Genomic DNA, 25,429 nt, shown 5'->3' with positions numbered 1-25,429 from the left:
GCTCTGCCTTTGCCTGTGATTGCCTGCCTGTGCTTGGACTTTGACAACCCCTGCCTCGACCCTGGAATTGGACTCGACTATCGCCTTATGCCTCGACCTTGGAACTGGACCTGACTACCCCTGCATCCTAGGCCTAGCATTTACCTGGATAATTTCAGAGTTGATTACTCTATATAACCGAAATGCCTTTTTGTCACGTGGAACACGTGAGTCTAACATTCAAAGATTAATCTAAACCTGTTTCAGATTGACACACAGTATTGCACTATTGTTGTCATTTATTTCTTTCTATGTTCCTGGATGAAATTTGCACCCCCGTATTTTCGCCATAATCTAAATATAAATGGTCAGATTTTATTTCTAAGAATGTTGAACAATTTTAGATTTGTTTTAAATCTCTATATTGCTTGCATTTCACTCAAGTTACATCTCACACAAAAAAAGCCAGATCATGATAGTAATACATTAAGTTCCCCAAAGAAGACTCTGTGCTCTCTAACATACTCTACATGTTTTCCATATAAAATTATGTTTTTACCCATATTTATGCAGGTCCCTTTGCTCTAATATACCCTAAACTTTCCTGGATAGGGTATGCTTCGTAAAATTAATGTGCCTGAGGAAGAACAACATGGAATAATAGAAGCAGATCAAACCAAAATTCCAGTCTCAAATATGTTACATGGAGGGAAAAAACTTAAATTATGAGCATTGATTGTGTGCAAACGGCTATTGACATAAATGACAGTTACAGAAACACGTGATTGCGGCTATCACACCAACTACCGCAGAGGATTATTGAACAGGAAATAACTACAGAGCATCTGTGATACAAAGCAATCTTTTGAAAGCTTAAACTCAGCAGACTTTTTAGAGAGAAAAACATGATGGTACTTGTAATTGGACACTTTCCCATGATTTGTTTAGCATAAAATGTATTTTGGGTAGGACTGTACCTTTAATAATTGCCAGTGAAATAAATTGCACAATTTAGGGTGCATTAAGATGGCAACCCAAGACATGAATAAAAAGCCGATGTGCTGGATCTAAAAATTTAAAAAAAATAAGCCTTGTCCTGCAGTGTTGCATAATTAGGTTAATTTATTGAAATATACTGAAAAATGTATATCAACAGGTCCTTGTTAACTACTGCATGAACTATGGCTTTGGTTTTGTATTCAGTGGGAGTGACAAGAAGAAAGATGTTGCAGCCAATAATGATGGATTAAAAGCAAAGATAAAATAATTTCCTATCAACCACCATTAATCAGACTAATTTCACAATTAAAAGCAGGAAAATCTAACTTTTGCAAAGTAGTACCGTGTACACAGTAGATTATCAGCACAAAGACTGATTCCAGCAATGATTGTCATGCAGCCAAAAACAGATGAAAATTATTCAGCAGGAGACATTGTCCTCATTATAAACAGAAAAATTACATGGAAAACAGTGGCTCCTATAAAATAACAGAATGGTTTTCCCAAACAAGCTAACAAGCTAAAGACTATGTGATGATATTGGGTCTGTTTTGGCAAATCTCAAAACTGTACTAAAAACAGACAAAAAAATAAATAAATACCTCAACAGAAAGTAAAACATTGCACTGGATGCAAATATGGGAAATAGATAGAGGGGCGAGAAACCGTTTGTGAACTACAATGATAATTGCGGAAATTCTTTTTCCATGATAATGGTCTTGAATAAAAAATATCTAATAGGGTTTATATTAACCAATTCCATGTCTTTTGAAACAAAATGATGTATGAATAAGACAAACAATGAGTAATTAAGAGACAGGGTATGTGCAAAAGTAAGCGAAATGCTGGTTTAATCAGCTAAATTCAAGAGGTTAATTAGAATCAGGTGTTTAAATAATTAGGTAGATCTTTAGATGCTAGTTTGGGAGGCCCCAACTTATATAAAGAGCAGAAATTTTGTGAGTTTGGTCTTAACCATACAGGTGTGTGGAAACATGTCATGCCACAATAAAACAAAAAATCTCTGAGGACCTCAGAAAAGCAGTTATTGATGCTCATCAGTGTAGGAAGGGTAACAAAACAATTTCTAATAATTTGGGGCTATACCACAATCAGATAATCTACAAATAGAGAAAGTTTAAGACCACAGTCACTCTACCCAGAAGCGGTCATCCTACCAAACTCTCTCCAAGAACAAACTGGCAAATCATCCAGGAAGTCAAAAAGAACACCAGAGTAACATCCAAGGATCTGCAGGTCAAGCCTCGCTCATGTGAGCGTTTATGACTTAACTATCAGAAAAAGACTGAACAAGAATGATCTCTGGCTTTCTAGTGAAGCCTCATTGAGACAGGATTAATTCCCTGTTACAGCGGGGCTGATTAAACACATTGAAAGCTATCCCAGATAACTCTTAGCACGCAGTTTCTGTGTAGAGGGAAGCAGCTCTAGGGGGACCCTTTCACAAGTTCACCTTTGGGGCGACGCAGATGTAGGATCAAAAGGAATCCGTTTTTCTTGCAACATCATATATTAATAATTTCTTAGAACTGCGGGAGCCTGTTGCTTCAACAACTCTGTCAGCCTCTGTCTACATTTCTGGATAATTTATTGGAATCAAGAATAAGTTTGTCTTTTAACATCATACATTAATAATTTCTCAAAACGGTTGCAGTCTGTTGGCCCGGTTCCAGATAATAATCATCTGGTTACTCTACATGTGGGTAGTTTGCATAATAATATACCACAAAGGCCCTTGAATTTAATAATAAAAAGGTGATTCCCCTGTTGATTTCTTACAGTTGTTCCATTTTATTCTACATATAGCAAGCACTATTTTAAATGTGACTGGCAATTATTTTTACACGTCGGACATGGCAATGGAGAGCAGCATAGCTCAATTACATGCTAATTTTTACACGAGTAAGTATGAGAATGATTATATTCTGCAATTCCATATAATAAATACAACTGAAGATATTTTCGTTACATTGATGACTGCTTTTGTTCTTTGCAGACCCTGAGGATACTTAGGGATTTTGGATTACATTTTTGGATTACATTAACCATCTGCCTTCATCTATTCGGTTTACAGCTTACTGGTCTAGGGATATAATCAAGTTTTTGGATGTTTCGGCAAGCATCACATCCAATATGCAAGGACACAGACAGTAACACCATGTTGAGGGCTGATTATTTTATTCCACTATTACTGATTAAAGCTGTGCCCTACTCCCAGTTAACTTGCGTGGGTAAAGTGGTTCAAGATCCCTCTTTAAAAAGAGTGAGGGCCTAATTGAAATGAAGAACAGTTTTGTGGACGAAGGGTGATAGTAAGTTTCTAGAAGATTCCATTTTACGTCTGGGGGAAAATCTAAAAAGACCAAAGACTTGATTAATTTTCTCGACTACATACGATTGCGCAAGTTCTTTCCATACTTGTAGGAAAAACTGGCTTATACTACAATGTGACCCTGTGTTAAGGGATTTTCGTCATTCTCCCCTGCATTTGGAGTATACATGGTCTGAAAATCAGCAGGACAGATTAGATAGATCTGATGACCTCTTTAAGTATGATCATCCACAGTTCATGTGTAATCTTAAACAGGGATGTTACAAGTGTTGCTCGTTTTCGGTTTGTACTGTAAGAGCATTGTGCAGAGTTCCCAATTTGGTCGCCCTAGGACAGTGAAATTGTTTCCTATTAGATGTTGTATCAGCAGTATATCGGATCCTGCTATTTGCAATATCAAGTGTCCATGTGGTTTAATTAATGTGGTACTAATCTTACACAGGAAATGAAAACAATATTTATAGAAATAGATAAAGGCAGCGGTCACTCCAGTATCAGCACTAATTTAAAAAAAGATTTCTTATTTACAGCTCTATGTACAGTACAGCACTGTGTGTGTATGTGTGTACCCCATAAAGTTGCACACTGTAGGATAATGAAAACGAAATATAATGAAAAGTAAATGTTTTAAAAATGAACTTTTAATGTCCTTTGTAACCTAAAAGAAATGTTTACAAAGGACAGACAGCCACATAGGGAACGGACAGACAATGCACATACAGTAGAGGGTCAGCTCTATGTGAGCACTGATGATCTGATCCTACTGTACATGTTAGTAAGAGGGATAACTAGTGGTCACTGATATGAATATAGTGAATACTGTATGAACCCAAGAGTGAGCCTTCGAAAAGAATTGGTAGTCTAGTCCTCAATAACTATAGAGGGAGTAGCTCTACATCATGATAATGAAAACGGGATGGTGCACATAAAAACAAACTAAAGTGAATGTTTAAATGGGGAGACAATGCAGCAGAGTACACTTTTGGCGCTATATAAATAAAGACATACGATACAATATAAAAATAGTTGTTTACCCACTACAAGCAGGGATATCCTCACCGGGGAGGAAAAACGTCAGCGAGCATGGCAGGGCAACAAATTGGCAAAGGCTGGACTGTGGTGAAAAAATACTTTATTCTTGCATGGACATTAAAAAAGAGTGAGGGAATAGCACCCCCCGCAACTCTTACGCGTTTCACCCACTCAGAGGCTTTCTCTCACTCTTTGAGAAAGCCCCTGAGTGGGTGAAACGCGTAAGAGTTGCGGGGGGTGCTATCCCCTCACTCTTTTTTAATGTCCATGCAAGAATAAAGTATTTTTTCACCACAGTCCAGCCTTTGCCAATTTGTTGCCCTGCCGTGCTCGCTGACGTTTTTCCTCCCCGGTGAGGATATCCCTGCTTGCACTCCCACACAGCTGGAGCACGCAGAACAGAAGAAGAAAAAGGAAAAAAAAACGGATGGATTTTACAGCTATCAGTGAGTAATTTCACTTTGTTTTAAGTGGAGCTTCCCCAGGAGTTGCAGTCTATGCAGTGCGGGACTCATGTATGGGGTCTGGGTGGGTTTTAGGACTTCCCCCAGACAACCCTTCACAGTCGCTGCCAGACCGCATTCCAACTAGGGGTGATTTATTGTTCAGCTCCCTCACTTCATTGTGTTTTCCGGAAAAAGCAGCAATCAATTACTTTAGTGGTTTCATGCCCTGCAGCACTAGTCAAATTGAGGGACCGCTTACCTCAATGTTCTGTTCGTTTACCCACTACATCTGTTAGCACCTATAATCCTTTACCTACGCTAGGCGAGGGTCTGCAAGTACCCCTTGTTTTTTTGTCTCTGCCTTACATACAAATAACTACATTTATGTGTTGCATTACTATAAATGAGTGTTAGTGAATGCTGCAATCGGAAAACTATCTCAAAGATATCTTGCTTTGAAAAATTGCTTTCACTTTTCATCCGAACCACACAATTTACTATCAAATCCTAAGCCTTGCAAATATGGCCTTCAATTTTAAGAAATGTATTTAACACTAAAAAAAAACCACGAATTTGTATCTTTGACATTACTGCACCTTTCTAACCTCATTTAGATATTATTCCTTAAATTAGTCCTAATTACTTATTTAATTGACATATTTTGACAAAGTCCAGATGTAGTGTCCTTTAATAAAATAAGTAAAAAATTAAAACATGGTCACAGTTTTGAAACAACTATTAAATTATGTATGTGCACAAGTAAATTATGTGCATGCTCCTATATCATAACAAAATAAAAGTACTGAGTACTGTAACCTAAAATAAATGTTTACAAAGGACAGACAGCCACATAGCGAACGGACAGACAATGCACATACAGTACAGTGAGTAGAGGGTCAGCTCTATGTGAGCACAAAATAAAAGTACTGAGCCGTAATAAAAAATAAAGAAATTATAAGAGATATTAAAAAAAAAAAAGAGAACAATCTATAATAACCAAGGCCAATAATAGCCGCTAAGAACTACCTAACAAAATCTGCCAAGAGAGAAAGGAAAAATATCAGCATTGCAGCCCTAAGTCATCATTGAGCCTGTGGGGTGCCAGAGTATCCAGTGTATAAATTCAGTAGCACTCTTTGCAGCAGTAAACTATACAATTCCATCCTTTCTGATGCTCTTTTAATAGATTATATGCCCATAATCCTTGCAATGTTAAACTACAGTAATGCAATGCTCCCAGATGCAGTTCTAATTCCACTATAATGTTCTATAAATATTTTGGCTAAATTTGTGATGGAGTATGTACTCAATTTTGCTCAAGACACACACACTTGCACGTATGTAAGCCAGAAAAAGTTGCATATGTATGGAGAGATTTGACATACAATAGTTAACACTTTGATAACAAATAAACCGTTAACTACACATAGAAATAATACATTTAGACAGAACATGCATGTCAAGTGAAGATTACTGTAATTGATCAGCTTTGCTACTATGGACTCAAACACACATGTAAATTAAAGGCAATCGAATTTTTGAACGTATCTGAAATCAAAACTTCCCCAATATTTTAATCACTTCAGTGGATCACCCATAGAGTGAATGTAATGGACTAATCAAAGTCTGGATACCAAGATCAGAAGAACCAAAATAATCTTTAACTTTTTACTTGACAAAACTGAAACAACAAATACAATTGGAAGACTTCCCACCAACGGTGTTCACAGTAAAGTCCTCATCTCTCCCAGATAAAAGATGTGTCCTGTATGTATGTATGTATGTGTATCTTTATTTATATAGCGTTATCCAGGTTCATAGCGCTTCACAACAGTAATACACGTGACATAATAATATAACACATAATGGGAATAAGCGCTTCACACATGACAGTAACAATAGGAAGGGGGGTCTCTGCCCCGAAGAGCTTATAATCTAAGTGGTAATTAGGGAGAACTTGCAGAAACTCAGAGGGTGTTTTGGTAAATGCATCTGCAAGGGGTCAAGGTCAGTACATCTGAGAGTATAGTATCAGCCAGTGGAGCTACCCATATACTTCACTAAAGAGGTGCGTTTTTAGATAGGTCTCAAAGGTGGAGAGAGGGGGTGCCAGTCAGATATTGAGGGGAAGGACATTCAAGAGCTGTGGGGCAGTGAGTGAGAAAGGTTTTAGGCGGTGAATGCTTTAGATACAAAAGTGGGTAGAGAGAAGAGATCCTTGAGCAGAATGCAGGGAGGAAAGGGCGTATATTTGCAATGTTACGAAGGTAGAAAAAATGATAGGTTTTAGCTACACTGTGAATTTGAGAAGAGAGTGTAAGGGAGGAGTCAAGTGTGACCCCTAGGCAGCATGCTTGTATACTGGGTGTATGATAGAACTGCCAACAATAATGTAGAAGGGGGCAATAGGGCCAGGACAGGGAGGAAGTATGAGGATCTCCATCTTGGACATGTTGAGTTTTATTCGGCAGAGGGCCATTCAGGTTGATATAAGCAGAAACACATTCAGAGACTTTGGTCTGTACAGCAGGTGTAAGGTCAGGGGTTGAAAAGTAAATGTGTGTCATCAATATAGAGGTGATATTTGAACCCTAGAGAAGTGGTAATGTGTTACGCCGGTGCTGGCCGCAGACCAGACCCGCCCCCTGAGCTGAAGGGGCAAGTGGTAATACACGCACCCGCAGCAAAGGGAGCATGTCCGGAGTGTGGTATGAAGCGTTGCGAGGCCAGGTGTAGTAAGGTAGACAATACTTGCCGGTACCGGTTGTAGAGATAGAGTGATGAATGCCTTGCCGAGGTCAGGGAGTGGAGAGTGGAGATAGGTCGTAGTCCAAGCCGTGTTCAAGGGGTTACCAGAGTGAGCGTTGTCCAAGGGGTGCCGAGATCGAGAGCCAGAGGGGGTAGTCGTACAAGCCGCGTCAGTACCTGTGAAAACACTGAGAGAATCCAGAAGTACTTCCATACAGAGACTATGTCGAGCGACGAGTGATGGGAAGCACAGGCATAATAAAGCTGCGCAGGCCAATGGGAAAAGGGGGCAGGCCTGGAGGACTGCAAGGAGTCTTCCCTGATAGGAGGGAGGTGTTACAGCCCAGCTGAGTGTAATCCTTGATTTGCATGGAACTGTGTGATGCTTGGGGGCGACGCCTCACTGCAGGAGCAGTGGTTAAAAGTGCTCTGTTAGGCGTGTGCTCTGTAAGCTGGGAATGCATGCACATAAAGTCTGGGGCTGGCGTGCGTGTAGGTGTGCGTGCAGGAGGGCGTGGGCGCGCCCGGTGCTGAGCAGAGGAATCGCCGAGGGGAGTGATCCCGCGACGGCGGCAGGGGCGAGGAGCCGTGGAGGCCGGTAAGGCAGGATTGTTTTGTGTGTCCAGGGGCTCCCTGCGGAGAGGGAGTGCTCTGTGTGGGAAGCGAGGAAAACGCCGATTCCTGACATAATGTCACCTAGAGAGTGTGTAGAGAGAAAAGAGAATAGGTTCCAGGACAGAGCACCGGGGTACACCCACAGAGAGATTGACAGAGGAGGAGGTGGTGTTAACAATGAGACACTGAAAGTACGATGGGAGGGGTAAGAGGAAATCCAGGATAGAGCTTTGTTATACAAACCAAGAGTATGGAGAATTTGAAGTAGAAGAGGTATCAAAGGCTGCAGACAGGTCGAGTAATATGAGCAAAATGCAATGACCGTTGTCTTTTGTAGCATGGAAGTAATTAGTTATTTTTGTGAGGGCTGTTTCAGTCTAGTGAGCAGTGCAGAAGTCAGATTGTAGAGGGTCTAGGAGAGAGTAGGTGGCGAGATAGTTGAGCAAGCAAGAGAACACAAGGTGCTCAAGGAGTTTAGAGGCAAAAGGCAGGTGGGAGAAAGGGCGATAATTAGAGAGACAGGTAGGGTCAACTGTGCTGTTTTTGAGTAAAGGTATAACTGTTGCGTGCTTGAAGGAGACAGGAAAGGTACCAGAGTAGAAGGAAGAGATGAAAATATGTTTAAGTGTAGGAAAAAAGAGTAGGAGCAAGAGGTATGAGGAGATGGGAGGGAATGGGGTCAAGAGGGCAGGTGGTAAAGGAGATCAGTAGTGACAGAGGAAAAGGTAGTCGAGGAAGTCAGGAAAAGAGTTAGGAAGAGGTATACGATGTGATGAGGATACAGAGGGGATGTCTTTCCGAATAGAATCCCCCGTAGTCTTGAAATAGTCAAAGTCCTGAAGTGAATTAGAGGAAGAAAGACCGGTAACAGACTGTGGTCTGAGTAGATTCAAAGACAGAAAAGTGTATTCAGTCTAAAAGTCTAAAAGGTTAGACTTGTGTGTGTTGATTAGTAATGAAACGTAGGTTTGTTTAGCCTGGGAGAGGGCAGAATTGAAACAGGATAAGATACATTTGTAGTGAATGAAATCTGCGAGTGTGTGCGATTTCCTCCAAAGGAGCGAGTGCAGGAGTGGAGCATACGTGTGTGTACAGGTATATGTAGAAATACCAATAACGAGGGACATAGCTGACAGAACAGGTTTCACAAATATGACTGTTGGATGCAAGTTACCCCGATCCCGGGTAACAGGGCACACTGCAGCTAATGGCCTACAAGGGATTCAGTTAACCCTGCTAATTAGGGCAGGTAGTTTAAACACTCAAACAAGATAATATTCTCAGAATAGGATGTTTAATTTGGCTATTGTACTGATATCTATAACTGAGGTAACAAATTATGTTTTATCCTGTTAGAGAAAAAGGGCGAGGAAGACTAAGGATCAACTTAAACTACCAGTTAATAAACCAAAGTATATAAATAATAAATATAAATATAATTGGGAGGTGAAAATGTGGACTGGGGTACACATATGAACAAAAAAGAAAATACTAAGGTATTAACTATAAAGAAATCCACTTGATTGCACACCCTCAAATAATAATAATTAACAAATAACTTTATTAATAAATGGGTTACATAAAACATAGATCACTGTACAAGGGGAACAGTGAATACAATACACAGTGTGTAGGCGTAGCTACAGTACCACTGATGCCTCTTACAGTAACTGGTTGAAAAAATACAAGTGTAAGGGGACCAAAATGATTGGACACTAAGATTGAAAAATGTCACAACCTCATAGTTAGATGTGTACCCGATAATTATTGGCCGATAATACTGTTAACAGATGGGTCACGTACCTCCCTAAGGTGACTAAATACAGTCAGATAGGGGGAACTATGCATGGAGATAAATGATGGCCAGATAGGCCAAAATGATTAACAAGCCTGGATAAAAATAGCCCTATACTGCTACAATATGAAGCTAGATATTATAGTTGGCCAACTTAGAAAGAGTCGTAAACTGTATGTCAGCAACAATATGCTAATATCAGTATATATAGCATACTACATACGGTTGGTAAGTTGCCAAAACATGAATGAACAGAATGTTGATGTTTGGTGGTCAGTCACCAGTAAGTATAGGCATGTCAGGATAACTGGGATAGACCACGTAAATCGTGTTGCATCTGGTGATCTACTGTAGGTAGGTGAGTCAAAATAGAGTATAGGCTGCAGGCTAAGTTATTAACAATCTAAATCTCAAGAAATACGGTGGATAGGGAACGCATAGTAATCTAAAAGCAGAGCCACAATGGCGTCACAATTGACATGCCCAACCGCACATTTCCCTCCAGTTACGGAGCTTCGTCAGAGGCAATATCCCATGTTATCCACAATAGAAACTTGATCTTTCATGATTTTCCTGAAAAGGTTTTAAGCATTACCATTATCCTTCCTAGATCTGTAACATATATGAAAGAAAACAACTAGAGGAACAGCCATGTGATAAAATTGTGAACTTTGGAGGGCGGGTGCTTGACGGAGAGTGTTCTTATATCTGTAGAAGCCTGATGACCATTGAAACATTGTTAGTAAGATTGCTTAATTAGGAAAAGGGCTTAAACTGGAATAAATCTCCTATAATACAGTAGCTAGCAAGTCTTGGAAAAGACCAGATGTGCATTTTTCAGGAATCAAGGACAACTCTTAAGGGCTACTATTTTATGCATTAGTTGGCACACCTGTCCACCCTTGGTAGTACCCTAAAAATGGTGTCCTGTGAAAGTACAATATGTACCATTGGCTGGTCATTAAGTCTGGTCTGTTGTAAAATGGTAAGAAATGTGAAGAGACAATCTACATGACTTCTGGTTATAGTTAACAATGCAAATGTCATCTACTGCAGTTAGGCTGCAGCATATTACTTGTGACCTCGGAATTTCTTAACGTCCCTTCACAGAGATTTAGTAGAGGCTTGTATCAGAGATATAAAAAAGGCAATCTGTAGGCTTTATCTGTATTTTCAAATAATAAAACTTCACCTCAACTATAAATCAAATATAAGGCCCAACAATATGGATCATGACGTGCCTGTGAAGTGTGAGCCCTATCTGAACTAGTGCTTTTGAATTCTGTATTTTGATACCTAGAATGAATGTATGTATATGTTAACAAATCTTGCTTTCCAAAATGTCAGACGAAATACAGACATGTAACTGCCACACAGGGAATGATCCAAAGAGACATGCAAGCTCCAGAACAAAAACAAAAAAAACCCCAAATGAGCAGATTTGATTTAATTAGTGTTTTCTAACCTTGTTCCGCTTATTTTGTAACATTCTATGGTCAATACATTTATTCACAAAAAGTTCACCACTAAATATTTAGCAAACTCAGAAATAACAACACAAACTTGAATAGAGAAACACTACAGAAATTACAGAAAACAAAGGTTAAAGTTATGTACCCCAGGCTGCAAATGTACCACACAGAATTTGATTGTGGATCAGTTTAGTCTGCAGTTGCTACAATTTGAATTGCGGGACTGGATGATATAACCTATTCTGTGGTAAGTAAGTATACCAAATGCCACTTCAACAAAGAAAAACACAGTAATTTAACTCCCTGCTGTGTTATTCTGCATTATACTGCGTTTGTAACTAAAATGTACATGTGCATTTCAAACTTACGAATCAGTCTCTACTGCTAATGTATATTGTACATTAGGGCTGTTCAAATGGTGGCACGCAGGCAAAATGTGGCCCACATAGGACTTTGATGTGATCTTAGATTTTCTGCTCCTGCTAATTTCATACTAATTGCTTAGGCAGCTGCTGTACAGTAAGTCCAGTCTATCACATGGAAACTCACTTGTAAACTAAAGGTGCTTTAAATATATGGTACAGGGGTTATAAATGTAAAAAAAAAACCTGTAAAGTGAGGAGATAAAAATGGCAGCTGAAATACACATGCATCCAAGAAAATAGGGAAGAAGCTTACCTCCAGCATCTACTTCTGCAGGTCAAAACAACTGCATCAACACACTGTACTGTACATATTGGTAGCGTATTCATGCGAGTGGAATCACAACTTAAATGTAAACAATATTACATAGCACAACTAAGAGACATGCCGTGAGTGTATCATTTATAATGCTTGGGCATCTACCTGTACAGCTTGAAGTTTTTGTTTAACATGGGGAAAAGAGTATAGCTCTATAATGGAGTTGCATTTTTTGTTACCAGTGAAACCCCGCTTATGCAGTAATGATTTGGTTAGTAACCCAACACTACAACATCCTTTATTAAATGTTATTTTACCAATTTGACATTTAGAACGTGCACAGCAAAGAGCAGCAAAGATTTTTTTAGGAAACCGGTCAAAAATGACAAATGTTCACTGCGCTGCACCGTGCCAATATGCGTTGTGTCATTGTCTTTAACCGCAAAGCAGAAGCTGAAATCATAGATCAGCAGAATAAGCAGAGACAGAAGCAAGCCATTTATGAATATATTTAATTACCATAGTTACAAGCCTTCAGAACAGGCCTCTCTGAGGTTGGACTGATTTTGTTCTGTATATCTGTAAAAACCATGAAACAGAGCAAAACAAATGAAATAAAATATCTTTAAACCTACGAAGAAATAGTAGTACACTAGAAGAAAACTGGTACCGTTTAGTTTAAATATGTACTGTAATGATGTGCTAGTCTACCAGGGAAACATATGACTGATTAGAAAATATCATGTTTTTGCATCCTGTTTGATCATATTAGCATATCGCCCAGAGAGATAAAGAACATATGGTTTTGAAGATGAGTCTTGTCATAATCAGCAGCTTTTACGAAGTTCAGTGCATTGGTTTGCAAAGTGGTACTGACATCAGCCAACTGAAATTAATGTCTTTCCTGACATTTGTCATTGCAAGGAAAGGATTACACATGCTGCTGGTACTTTAAGTCGTTTTTCCCAGTAGCACTGTATTTCTGATTCCTGTTTTAAAACACACTCGCACACAAATTCTCAAACTATGCTTTATAGAGAAGCAACATTAAAAAGATATGCTAATCACCTTTAGGCCTCGGTGTCCGTTTTCTTCTGTCTCGGAAAGCAGCGCCCGATTGCAAGGCCTCTAGCAAACTATCCATCACGCCGGTCTCCTCACCCTCTGCAAAAAGAGATTGAGGGAATTCCATCAGCCCTCAACGTTACCATAGTAATGTCAAAGAATACAGACAGATAAAAAAGATCACTCTGTTATGACTAAAACCAGCAATTTTAAAACGAGACAAGCTTTTAACTGACTCATATATCATCCTTTTCTTAATAAAATCAGTCTCATTTCGTTTTTGTGTTGCTATCTAGTAAAGTGGACGAAAGTTCAATTGATTTACTTCAGGCCCTAGGCTTTATAGCCAGAGACAATAATCTCAAAAGGAATATGGCTCCAGTCTTATCTTCTTTTTTCTGAACCCTGTGTGTTAAGGTCACTCATAAATCATACGTCCCTCGTGAAAAACTGTAACTTTATATCTGCTTAAAAAGGAATCAACTGTAGTTATATATGACTTAAAAGGACCAGAAGGCGTTAAGTGTAACAGCAACTTCAGATTGCGTTTAGCAACTTTATCTTCATTTGCCTGTCTTCCTTGCTATATTTACTAAAAATGCACTTTATTAAAAATGGCTCAAGGTTCTTATTTATGGAAAAATTCATGTTGGACGATGTAGGTCTCAAGAGAAAGCATGATTTGAAAAGTATTATGAAATGTGTATATTACATTGTTGGCAACTAAAAATGGACCAAGGGAGACACACAAAGTTTAAAGTAACAAATATGTATATTGAATAACTTAAAACACATAAGCTCCACTGGTGAAAGTATATGCATTATACATAAAGTTCAGCAATTAATATGATTGATCTAATCAGATTTATTTTACAATGACAGTATAAGATGGGGGAAATGTCAAATATGCAGTATTTGTAATTATTGTACAGAACAAATCCAGATTTACACAAATGTAATGAAAGTGGATAGTTTAAATTGATGAAATATCTAGACATGCCACTTATTGCTTCATTATTAATTACCAGCTATTCATGAAGTTGTTTCTGCTGAAGTACAGTATTTGTACTTAATTCTGCTTCACTGGCTTTTCATCAACATGTAATATACTTGATAACAACAAAACTATGCACCCTGAAAATTCTCAATAAGTAATTTGCATTTTAGTGAAAATATAAGGTGATTACCCAACTGATATAAAATAATGGTCACATGGGCATAGAGGCCCTCAAAACATTGAAGGTGATTCAAAACCAGACCAAGTTCTATGAGGCCATGAAGAAGTTGCTTTATAACCCAACACTACATATTAGATGGCCAGGATCTTTGAGCAAGCATTTCCTGTACTGTACCTGCATTTATCAGTACATATAGAAGTTGGTTGTGGGTTAGTTTAGTATTCAGCTATTACCATGTATTCAGAGACTGGGCCAGTTAACCTTAACTGTGATAAGTGACTATCTCAAATTGCAACAAAACAATGGAAAATCTAAAACCCTATTCTTTTCCCCTCGCTGCGTTATTTTGTATTTTCATATAGTCCAATATAAAAAAATACCACATGAATGAAGCATTTCACAAGACTCAAGATTACAACTTCACACAAAAACATATGCATTTTCAATCCATCTTGAAAAGACAATGTTATCTACTGCACTGTACCTTCTCTTGCATTCCTTGCCAGTCTCCAAACATACAATTTTATATTGTAATCTCTCTTGGGGCAGAAGTTCATTTTCCTACAGTGTTTTTTTTTTTATCATACAGTATGCACTCCCTGTATTCTATATAAATAAAAATAAATATACGGTCAGATTCAATAGCTTTAGGAATGATCACTTCAAAGATTTAAATGCATGCTTTTACGTTTATTCTTGGGCACTGGAATACTCAGACTAAACTGTTTAAAAAATGTGTAAGTCTATCAATTTCACAAAACTTTATAATTCCTTTTGTGAATTCAACTATTTGCAATATGATTTTAAGGTAAAGGATGGCATGGTTATTCATTTGACAGTCATTTCACTGCAACAGTCTTAACATAGGCATGGTTCACTAAATGTCGATAATTGAAAAGGATATTTGGAAATATCGCCTTTTTATCAACCTATTCACTAAAGCCACTTCTCTAATGGCAAAAAGGAGAAAAAATGCAATTTACGATGGCAATATTTTTACTGCAGTGTATGTAAATGAACATTTAAATGGGTAATTATTGCAAAGTTACTTATGATATTTAAAACCAGAGACAGAACATGAAACACAGACAGAGCTCAGTGCACATCCAGTGAAATTTACACACGGTACAGTGCCTAAATATATATATGTATAGATATCTATTAAATAAAATGGTCTTTTAGTTTAACATTTTGGCCAAAGTGTTGTAAGCCCCTGAGCCACTACACGGCAGACCACATCTCAAGGGTCCCTAACACTAATATAAATTCTTAATAACCTGTGCATTACCAGGAAGAATGATTTATAATAAATCTGTCAAAATTAGTTGCATAGTTCTAAGTCTGATTGAAGCTTTCATTAACCTGTACATTACCAGGAAAAGCACTCTGTATTAGATTTTTCATAATCATACTGCAAGCAAGCAAGTTCCCCTGAGAGTGGGAGATGCTATGGAGTGAGCTTTTAACCATTTAAATGTGGGAGGGGATGAGCTTCAATTAGGTACGAGGTTGCCACCCTCCAATCAGCTAAGACCAGCTGAACAAGAAATGTGTATGTTTTAAAGTTACTTATGAACATGATATTTACTAAAATCCGATTCCTGGCGATATCAGGCAACTGCCAAAAAACAACGCTGATTGTTATTACCTACACAAGGCTGGTGTTACTGTAGGCATATATTGAATATATTTATAAATGGCAAATATAAACAGTCAAAATAACACTAGATAACTAGGAATACAGTAGGTGATAAAAATAACATTACATAATAAATACTCGATTTTACCATATTGACCCCATAGAGCAAGGGTGGATAACTAGGCACAGTAAGCTCATAACTAGCTGGCCCTAAAGTCTACACAGAAGGTACAGTAATACAGTCCCTGCTCTAACATCCCTAACTTCAACATGGGTTTGGGTATTATTGTGTCCTACATACATGTGGTTTTGAATGTTCCCCTTATCTTGTACCCAAGTGTCATCTGGTATAGATCTGTACATCATGTGTGCTTCATGTACAGTATGCCTGCACTTCTATTTTCTACTTTTTCCTTTCAGTTAATTCCTTGTATATCCTTCTGGTAAGTTGTTCTTCCATTTGTAACTAAACTCAGAAAAGCAATAGGTTTGTGTATGCATCACACACTTTCTGGATCAGAAAAGACTCATCTGTTCCATGCATGATGGATAGATGAGTCATATAGTAGAGAGAAGGGACATACAGTCCCCATGCCAGCAAGTTGTCCTAAAATTCTTTCCCTGGCTTGTGGCTCTAATAAATGTTTTCTAACACATTTTGCAGTGCTATTGCCAGAACAGAAAATCTGCAGAACCCCAAACACCTTGAACAGACAGAGTTAAGTAATAAGTAGCCACGGGTGAGGGATGGAATTTTCAGTCTGGAGTTGCTGGCTCAAAGGTTTTTACTTGTGTAGCCTCTCTAGGGACTACCATGTCAGTTAAGGGCCTTAAGGGTTTAATGGTGTGGGCTCACGCAGAGTAACACCCCTCTCCAATCACATGGTATAGAGCAGGGTTGCACAAACTGGGGGGTGCCCTCCAGGGGGGGGACTCAATATTTTTTTTGGGGGGGGGAGGGCTTTGTTTGAGGCCCCGCACTCTTCCCAGGGCCATTTAAATTAAATGCTGGGGTCCTCTGTAAGTATATTACCAGGGTAAGGGAGGGTAATGGAGGAGAAAGGGGGACGGGTGGAGGGAGCCCTCGCTACTGCCACAAACACAGGTGCTGCAATCAGGGGAAATAACTGAACAACAACAAGGAGAGGAAGAACCCCTATGATGAGAGCACTCAGCGGCTAGTGATACTGATTGTTACTATGAACCTGATGGAGACAATAGGTCAATGGTTGACATATAATGTTGAATAACTTAAAAATCAATTTTAATTGGAGAAATCCTCAAATAAAATAAATGGTCCTCAGTATGAGGTAATCCTAAACGATTAGCGAAATTAAAATGGAGGTAAGGGGTAGGGATAATTAGTCCTATTAAATAATAGGTGCTTTCTATACAACTTCAACATCCAAGGTAAGTATACAAAAATGTTCAATGATCGGGTGTGCTGGTGTACCCAAAGGTATATGGGATATACTGTGTAGCATTAACACATGCAGCGACAGGAAGTATAGGTGACTCAAAATGTGAACAAAGTGTCTAGCTCAAACATAATGCACACATGCTCCTTCATCTGAAACCTGAATAAGTTCTCTATATATCCAGAGCTGCGAGTCCGACAGAATGGCAGGTAAGTAATATCTGCCAAGGTGTGTTATGACAACGACTTGTGCCCGGAGCCCTCACTAGTACAAATGAAAGATCCGTGAGTCAAATACAATATATTTAGCGAAATGTACGTCGGCAAATAGACGTACTGACGTCATAGGTGACGACTTCCGAGACTCTCCGGTTCGTCACTTCGGCATACCGCTGAACACTGCTTTACTCCTTCCCACCGTGGAGGGACTTTCTGATACACAGACTTCCATGGTCTGTGTGCTCTGGAGGGGGGTTTGTAGCGATATACTTACCGCAAGGGTTATTGATTTATACTGCTTTGAATTCACAGCACAGTGTTAGACGTGGCAGTTGGAGACACTGTTGCAGACATTATTTCAGTCTGCTTCATGGTCCAGCCACGCAGTGTGTATGTGCTGTTTTGTGCTTATACCTTCACCACCATAACTGTTCAGTGTATATACGGGTTCATAATCCTTAATAGGAATATATTGTATTTGACTCACGGATCTTTCATTTGTACTAGTGAGGGCTCCGGGCACAAGTCGTTGTCATAACACACCTTGGCAGATATTACTTACCTGCCATTCTGTCGGACTCGCAGCTCTGGATATATAGGGAACTTATTCAGGTTTCAGATGAAGGAGCTATTATGTGTGCATTATGTTTGAGCTAGACACTTTGTTCACATTTTGAGTCACCTATACTTCCTGTTGCTGCATGTGTTAATGCTACACAGTTTATCCCATATACCTTTGGGTACACCAGCACACCCGATCATTGAACATTTTTGTATACTTACCTTGGATGTTGTATAGAAAGCACTTATTATTTAATAGGACTCATTATCCCTACCCCTTACCTCCATTTTAATTTCGCTAATCGTTTATGATTACCTCATACTGAAAACCATTTATTTTATTTGAGGATTTTTTCAATTAAAATTAATTTTTAAGTTATTCAACATTACATGTCAACCATTGACCTATTGTCTCCATCAGTTTCATAGTAACAATCAGTATCACTAGCCGCTGAGTGCTCTCTTCATAGGGGTTCTTCCTCTCCTTGTTGTTGTCCTCTGTAAGTATCTTACCTTGACCCAGTCACCATAGCAACGCAGTGTCAAATGATGCAGCTGGGTCACAGAACGTGACGTCACATTACCCGCGGCATCAATTGACAACACGACGCCATAGCAACGGTGTGTCAAATGATGCTGTGGGGTCATTTGATGCTCTAGGAAGGTAAGGGGTGGGGCATGAACACTGGGGGAGTGTTGCAGAGGGGCGCAGCGCCAAAAGTTTGCGCACCCCTGGTATAGAGTGACATGCCAGGAAAGAAGCCTCTCCCACTGTATGCATGATGACCAATGACATCACCATCAGTGCATATATTGAAGACTGAAGGGTCTAGAACTTAGGTTCCTTGGAGTGACAGTTGGAGGAGCCTCACAGTTGGTAATATAAATATGTTCCTGTGTATATATAAACGTATAGTTTATGTATAGTGATAATGTCCTGACCCTGTTTGTTGTTTTGTACAGTAGTTAGGGAAAGTGTCCTACACTGGCGACACAGTTTATTACACTGCGGCCAGATCCGCAAGCCGGGAGATTTCCCGGCTTGCTAGTGGCCGCCCCTCGGTCACGCGCGTCCAGGGGCTCCCCGAGGGAGCCCTGGTGTCCCGTGATCGCGGGACAGCGGCAGGGGGTTCCGGGGGACCCGGCGGACCCGGCAGCGGTAGGGAGAGCGCCCCGATCGGAGGGCGCTCTTCCGCTGCTTCGGCGCGCGCCCGTCACTCTCGGGCGCGCGCCAGGCTACTGCTGCGGCACAGAACGGGCAAATGCTCGAATAAACTGTGCCGCAGCAGTATCCACTTGGCATCTGTAGCCATCGAAATACAGAAGCCTACAGGTTCCTATAGAGGAAGCCTGTGTCCTATAGGTGTTGTACAACTAGTAGCCCTGTGATAGAATCGGAGCGGCCCTGCTGGGACCCCTGTTGTGTCAGAAACAGAGATCTTAAGAGAGGCACAAAGTACCTTGCACCAGGGATAGTGATACCCCAGTTCATGATAGTAAGGGTAACCCTAAGATGGGGCCCTACTGATATAACGAGTTATGGATGCTACACAGAAGATTTCCACGTAAAATGACAGTAACAGAAACAAGCCTAAGCACCTCCCTAGCATAAGAGAGTAAGTATCACCTAGGGAAGAAGTAAAGAGTACAAACATGGTTTTCCACCAGTTAAAGTATATATAATAACGAAAGACAATATAAAGAGCATGATCAGCAGAGGCGAATAAAGCTTCTGTAGGTATTATAAAAGTTCCTGGTGCCGTTCCTTATTCCATCAGTATATCTAGGCCCAGCCTGTGCGGATTCAGCAACCTGATAAGGTATGAGAGACTGAGCACAGCCATGCATATAGTCAACTGATGTAAACTCCCTAGGAGCGGGGCAAGGAGGGTTACACTTGCACTGACTTTCCAGGGGCAAGAGATTTCACCCTATATCTCCCCTATAGTTGGTGCCTAGCTCTATAGATTAAAACGGGTAACTAGATTTCCATAAGCACTAGAAAAGATGTAGAATATTTTCCATCCAGACTCTAACTCCAACCCCTTGGATATCACCTGTAGTGTCCCGCAAGGCTATGTTCTGGGGCCCCTACTATTCTCAGTGTTCATCAATGATCTTCCCACAGCTTGTAAGGAAGCCTCAATACACATGTATGCAGATGACACAATCCTATATGCACACAGCCATAGCCTCTCTGACCTTGAACACATACACTGACTTTTTGAAAATCGATAACTGGATTTCCCAAAACAAACTGTTTTTAAACACTGACAAGACTGTAACAATGGTATTTGGGACCAAGACTACATTTTTAAAGCCTCCAATGAGTGAGCTCCAGATCAGAGCCAATGCTAACACCACCCTAATTCCTGTTACTAGTTTTAAATACCTTGGCATATGGTTTGACTCCCACTTAACATTCGGAATACACATTGATACCCTGACATCCAAAACCTATGCAAAACCTATGCCAATCCTCCCTAAGTCTGCGGGTCAGAAAGCGTATCGCACCGCAGATGCTAATGCCAATTATCGACTATGGAGACATAATATACGGCTCGGCACCCCAAACCCTGATTTGCAAACTTGACAGCCTCTACAATTCAATATGCCGTTTTGTTCTTCAATGCAACTACAACACACATCACTGCGAAATGCTCAAAGAACTAGATTGGTCATCACTTGAGTCTAGGCGCAAAGTTCACCTATTCTGTCTTGCCTTCAAAGACTTTCTGGGCAAGCTACCCATCTATCTGAACAAGCTCCTCACCCCTACCACATGCAGCACTTATCATCTGAGATCTGACACCAAGAGACTGTTCATGGTCCCAAGGCACCACAAAGTATCCGGCCGCTCCTCCATCTCTTACCGTGCACCCCAAAACTGGAACAACCTACTGGAGACTCTCACATCCACCACCAGTTTAAGTTCTTTCAAAACTAAGGCTGTCTCACATTTTAATCTGGTCTGTAACTGTTACATATGCCTATAATCTATATAAATTTTAACTGTCCATGCAATATCTTGTACATAATGTATACCCTGTTTACTTATGTAACTGTATTTGTAACCATGTATTTGTCATCTTAACTCTATGCCCAGGACATACTTGAAAACGAGAATCCGGCGCTACTGCAAACGGCAAAAATTCAAGGAAAATCCGGTATGTGTAGAGGAACTGGCTTTATTCCGACATCAAACACACAGAGATTCTCTCTCCACTACATTCTACATTTATCGTAACGGACGCACGCAAGAGAAGCGGAGGACAGAAGAGAGCAGGACCCAGGTCGGAGAGCTAACAGAGTTAAGGGATTTCCCTCTGAGCCCCGATTTTGCCTAGTGGTCTGCATCTGCCCTTCACACTCTGCTCTAATATCGGCATATACTGACACCTACGGGTGCCAAGACTGTTTACCAGAGCGCAGGACAGTTTTTGTTTCATACTTGAAAACGAGAGTTAACTCTGAATGTATTACTTCCTGGTAAAACAGTTTATAAAAAATAAAATAAATACATTTAAATGAAAACATATTGTGTGTGAGTGGAATCATTTATTACAGAGGAGGGTTGTATCTGAACATAAAACAAGAGTGTTGAAACGCAGAGCTATTGTAGGTGTTTACAACCTTTTACCCCAGCCCTTTTATCCTTAACCCCTTGCCTATCTTGGTGACATTTGGCATAAGATAAAGACAACAGAGGTAGGATGATAGGATGTCTCTGGAAGATATCTGTGTAACTATGATATATTACCCCTTGTTACTCAAAAGGTTCAGTCACAAATCATTCCACAAATAGGAGTAGATGACATCACCCAATAAAACGAGAATCTCACAAGAGTAGAATTCTTACACATACAATTATACAAAACAATGATTGCAATACCATGGGCTTTATTCACACAAATGTGCAGGTTTCCGTAAAACAATATATGACAACAAAACGAATAAAAAACACGATATAAAATGCAATTGAATGAGGCCCTGTGTTTTTACTACCACATTTAATTGGTTGATAAACGTAAAACAGTACAGCCGCCACCTCATGATTAAAAATAAAGCCTACATCTTCAAGATGTACAGTATTATAAATGAACAATATATAAATTGTAGAATTCAGAAGACTGAATAAGTTTAAAAGTTGCATTTACTCTCATTTAACACCATTAAAACATACATTAAAAAAAGAGTTTGTAACATCAACATTGTCTAATCCAGTTGTGCAGTTAAAAGCTTAATTTGAAACCAGGGACTTTGTTGTTCGGTTTCCATGGGAATTTAACGAATGGCATGGCAATTAGATATGTATCTACCTTGTGTTGTAATTAACAGAAACATGTATGGATGTATTCACTGGTGGAAAGGTGTAGCATTAAAAACCAAATACAGTTGCTGGGTATGTTCTGTTTCTTGTATATGGCAAGTAAATTAATAGCATGGATGTATATGTATATATACTGTATATATCTTCAGCTCACTGTCGGAGGAACGCCTTCCCTCAAATCCTTATCTCACTGCCTCAAAGTGTCAGGAAGGTGGTAGCCGATGTTCTGGAAGATGCATACTGTATTTTGCGTAAGTGCTGGTAGGATTACCCGTACTAAGAAAGCTTCAACAATATACTGTACCCGGCTTAATTTTGCTAACATGTAAATTAGTACATCACCCAGAACTGCAGTCGTCAAGATCCTCGCTGAGGCGGACTGGAGAAAGAATGCAGCACCCAGCAGGTAAATATCAAAAACTGTGTATTAATCAGTCCACAAAAAAAAATCAAAGTTTAGGTTCTTACAGGGACTTTTGTCAGTTTCCGCCCTGATAGAGGCGTGGACCGAAACTGTCTTTTGTGTATGGACTGATTAATACACAGTTTTTGATATTTAGCTGGTGGTGGAACAAGGTCTGCACCCGGAACGGCTGCACAGAGACCATTTTCCACCTCCACCCTTTGTCACTCAGGGAGGCTGCCCGAGGGTGGGGAAAACCCAGGATTATGCCTGACAATGCTTGGGACTTACTAAGACTGACATGGCAGGCAGTGGGACTAGCTTCGCCACCGGGAAGCCGGCATTGCGGGCAGATGCACCGCAGATGGTACTGTCCGTTCACGGTGACTACCAGGTAGCCCCATGGTAGATGAAAGGTGGATATTTATAGAACAGACATTCTCAGCTGGCAGCACTTTGAGGTAGTAGGCAGAGTATCACTTTAGCTCCTCTCTAGCTCAGCTCCGTGGAACTGAGGTGGGGCAGTCAGTGTTCAGCTCCTCCCAGAACAAGAACAATCCTTGATTGCCTCTGAGTGTGCACCCTCCCTCTGGTGGAATTTGGGGCAGGGGCATGACAGAGCAGGGCGTGACTTGGCCCCGGCTGAGCCAGTCACAGTTGGTGGGCGGGGTTTAACCTTGCAACTTGGTGCTAAGGAAAAAGTTTGCAACTCTGCAGCAAGCCCATGCGATCCCGTTTTTAAGGCGGGAATGCCATTTTGAATACATAACACATGCGGTGAGCTCCATCTTGTAGGATCCACCATTTTCAGTGCGCAGACAGCTGCAAAGGCACACAGGGTCCCTGGCGACGCCTCATGGGCCTGTCCCCAGCGTATTTTGAATAAAGATGGTTAGTGTTACCACGCACCCTGGCAAAGCCTCAGGATACGCCCCAACCCTGTACATTTTTGGGCAGCTATGAGGGTACATACTCCCTGGATTTCCTGTCAGGGTCCGCCCCAACACATTGTTCTGAAGAAGACAAAGGGTACACGCTCCCTGAAGCAGCCTCAGGGTACACCTCAATGAAGCACAGTACAGTCCTTATCAGCTATGAGGGTACACGCTCCCTGGATTTCCCATAAGGGTACGCCCCCCCAAAAAATCACTATCATATGTGGTTATCCACACTGCCTGGAGTAGCTTCAGGGTATGCCACAGCATAGTCCTTATTTCTGATAAGGGTCTAGGTAACGCACTCCCTGGTGATGCCAGAATCTCAGAGAGATTCCCCCTTTCCTTACTGCTGCACTCTATAAAAGCCTGCCCTGTTGCTGCATCTCAGCAGCACCTCCAATTGTAGCGCTGCTTCTCTCCCCTCTCCAGCCTGCGTGGTATTTCTCTTCAGCCCCATGAGGGACTGAGGGCCCGTCTCACTCCCTTGAGGGAGAGACTAGAACTGACTATATTTTGGAATGGCTTCCTCTCTAGCACAGAGGGGGAGGGCACAAGGTATGCACCCGGAATGGCTGCACGCAGACCAAATTCCACCTCTACCCCTTGTCACTCAGGGAGGCTGCCTGAGGGTGGGGAAAACCCAGGATTATGCCTGACAATGCTATGGACTTTCCAAGACTGACATGGCAGGTATATACACACACACACACACACACACACACACACACCCACGCACACACCCACACGTGTTAATGGGAAGGGCATTACTTACTGTAGTAGCAAAATAAATACAAATGTTACACACTTCTGTAATTGCATAAAGCCATAGTAAACAACAAAAAAAGGTAGCGCTAATAAGATAACCTGGTAGTGGCCAGCAGCCTGGGATATAACTCTGACACCCAAGGTCAGAAAGGGAAGAGAAAGAATATGTTATATCTATGGCGCTTGGCCCCAAGTCACACTGAATAAAAGGATATAAGCAGCTAGATGGAAGTTGATGTCCACTAGGGCTCTCCTCGTGTAGGCGGTCAAATGATGAAAAAGAATTAAAAACAAACATAGTGTAATACAGTAAATAACACTAAACAAAGAAACATATGACACCACTAACAAACACTTAAAACTAACAAATGCTGAGACAAACAGATGACTGAAATGTAAAAAAAGGCATTTAATACAACAACTGATAGTTCAGTGCAACTAAAAACACACAATGAAAAAAGTCCCTATGGTATCCTGTAGCTAGCAGAAATGCCCGCTTACCGGAGCCTAGTTGGTAACAATGATTATCTGACGGTATAGAATAACTAAATGCATTTGCATATATTATGCATCTATCCTACTTAGTTCACCTCCACTCATCAGTTGGTGGTCATCATTGGTTCTTTTGACATTTAATTTATTATTAGATTTATGGATTGTGTATTTTTTGTATATATATGTTTTGTCACTTTGGGTGTTATTCATCATACTGCTATAGTAGCAATTGGGGCACTATCGCACGGACACTCGTTGAAGTCAGAAAGCTGTGTGGCAGGATGACCAGTGATCATTGA

At 40.4% G+C, this 25,429-nt stretch overlaps 1 protein-coding gene across 6 annotated transcripts in view; it reads right to left on the bottom strand.

The window, feature by feature from the left end:
• The window catches only part of DIAPH3 (diaphanous related formin 3), a 782,005-nt gene that overhangs the window by 169,021 nt on the left and 587,555 nt on the right, over window positions 1–25,429 (bottom strand). For 3 of the 6 annotated variants that reach the window (XM_075591038.1, XM_075591041.1, XM_075591043.1), the window contains 2 exons: window positions 13,189–13,284; window positions 12,640–12,699 (listed from right to left, as the gene is read on the bottom strand). In XM_075591038.1, coding sequence (XP_075447153.1) covers window positions 12,640–12,699; window positions 13,189–13,284 — 156 coding nt within the window. Of the gene's footprint in view, window positions 1–12,639; window positions 12,700–13,188; window positions 13,285–14,847; window positions 14,970–25,429 lie in introns of those variants that run through there. The other 3 variants (XM_075591039.1, XM_075591040.1, XR_012799927.1) reach the window with 2 other exon arrangements.

The sequence above is a fragment of the Ascaphus truei genome, chromosome 3 (genome assembly GCF_040206685.1).
Source record: "Ascaphus truei isolate aAscTru1 chromosome 3, aAscTru1.hap1, whole genome shotgun sequence".
In the NCBI taxonomy this organism is placed as follows: domain Eukaryota; kingdom Metazoa; phylum Chordata; class Amphibia; order Anura; family Ascaphidae; genus Ascaphus; species Ascaphus truei.
Note: the sequence above shows the minus strand (reverse complement) of the source record. Positions and strands in the feature narration are given on the sequence as shown.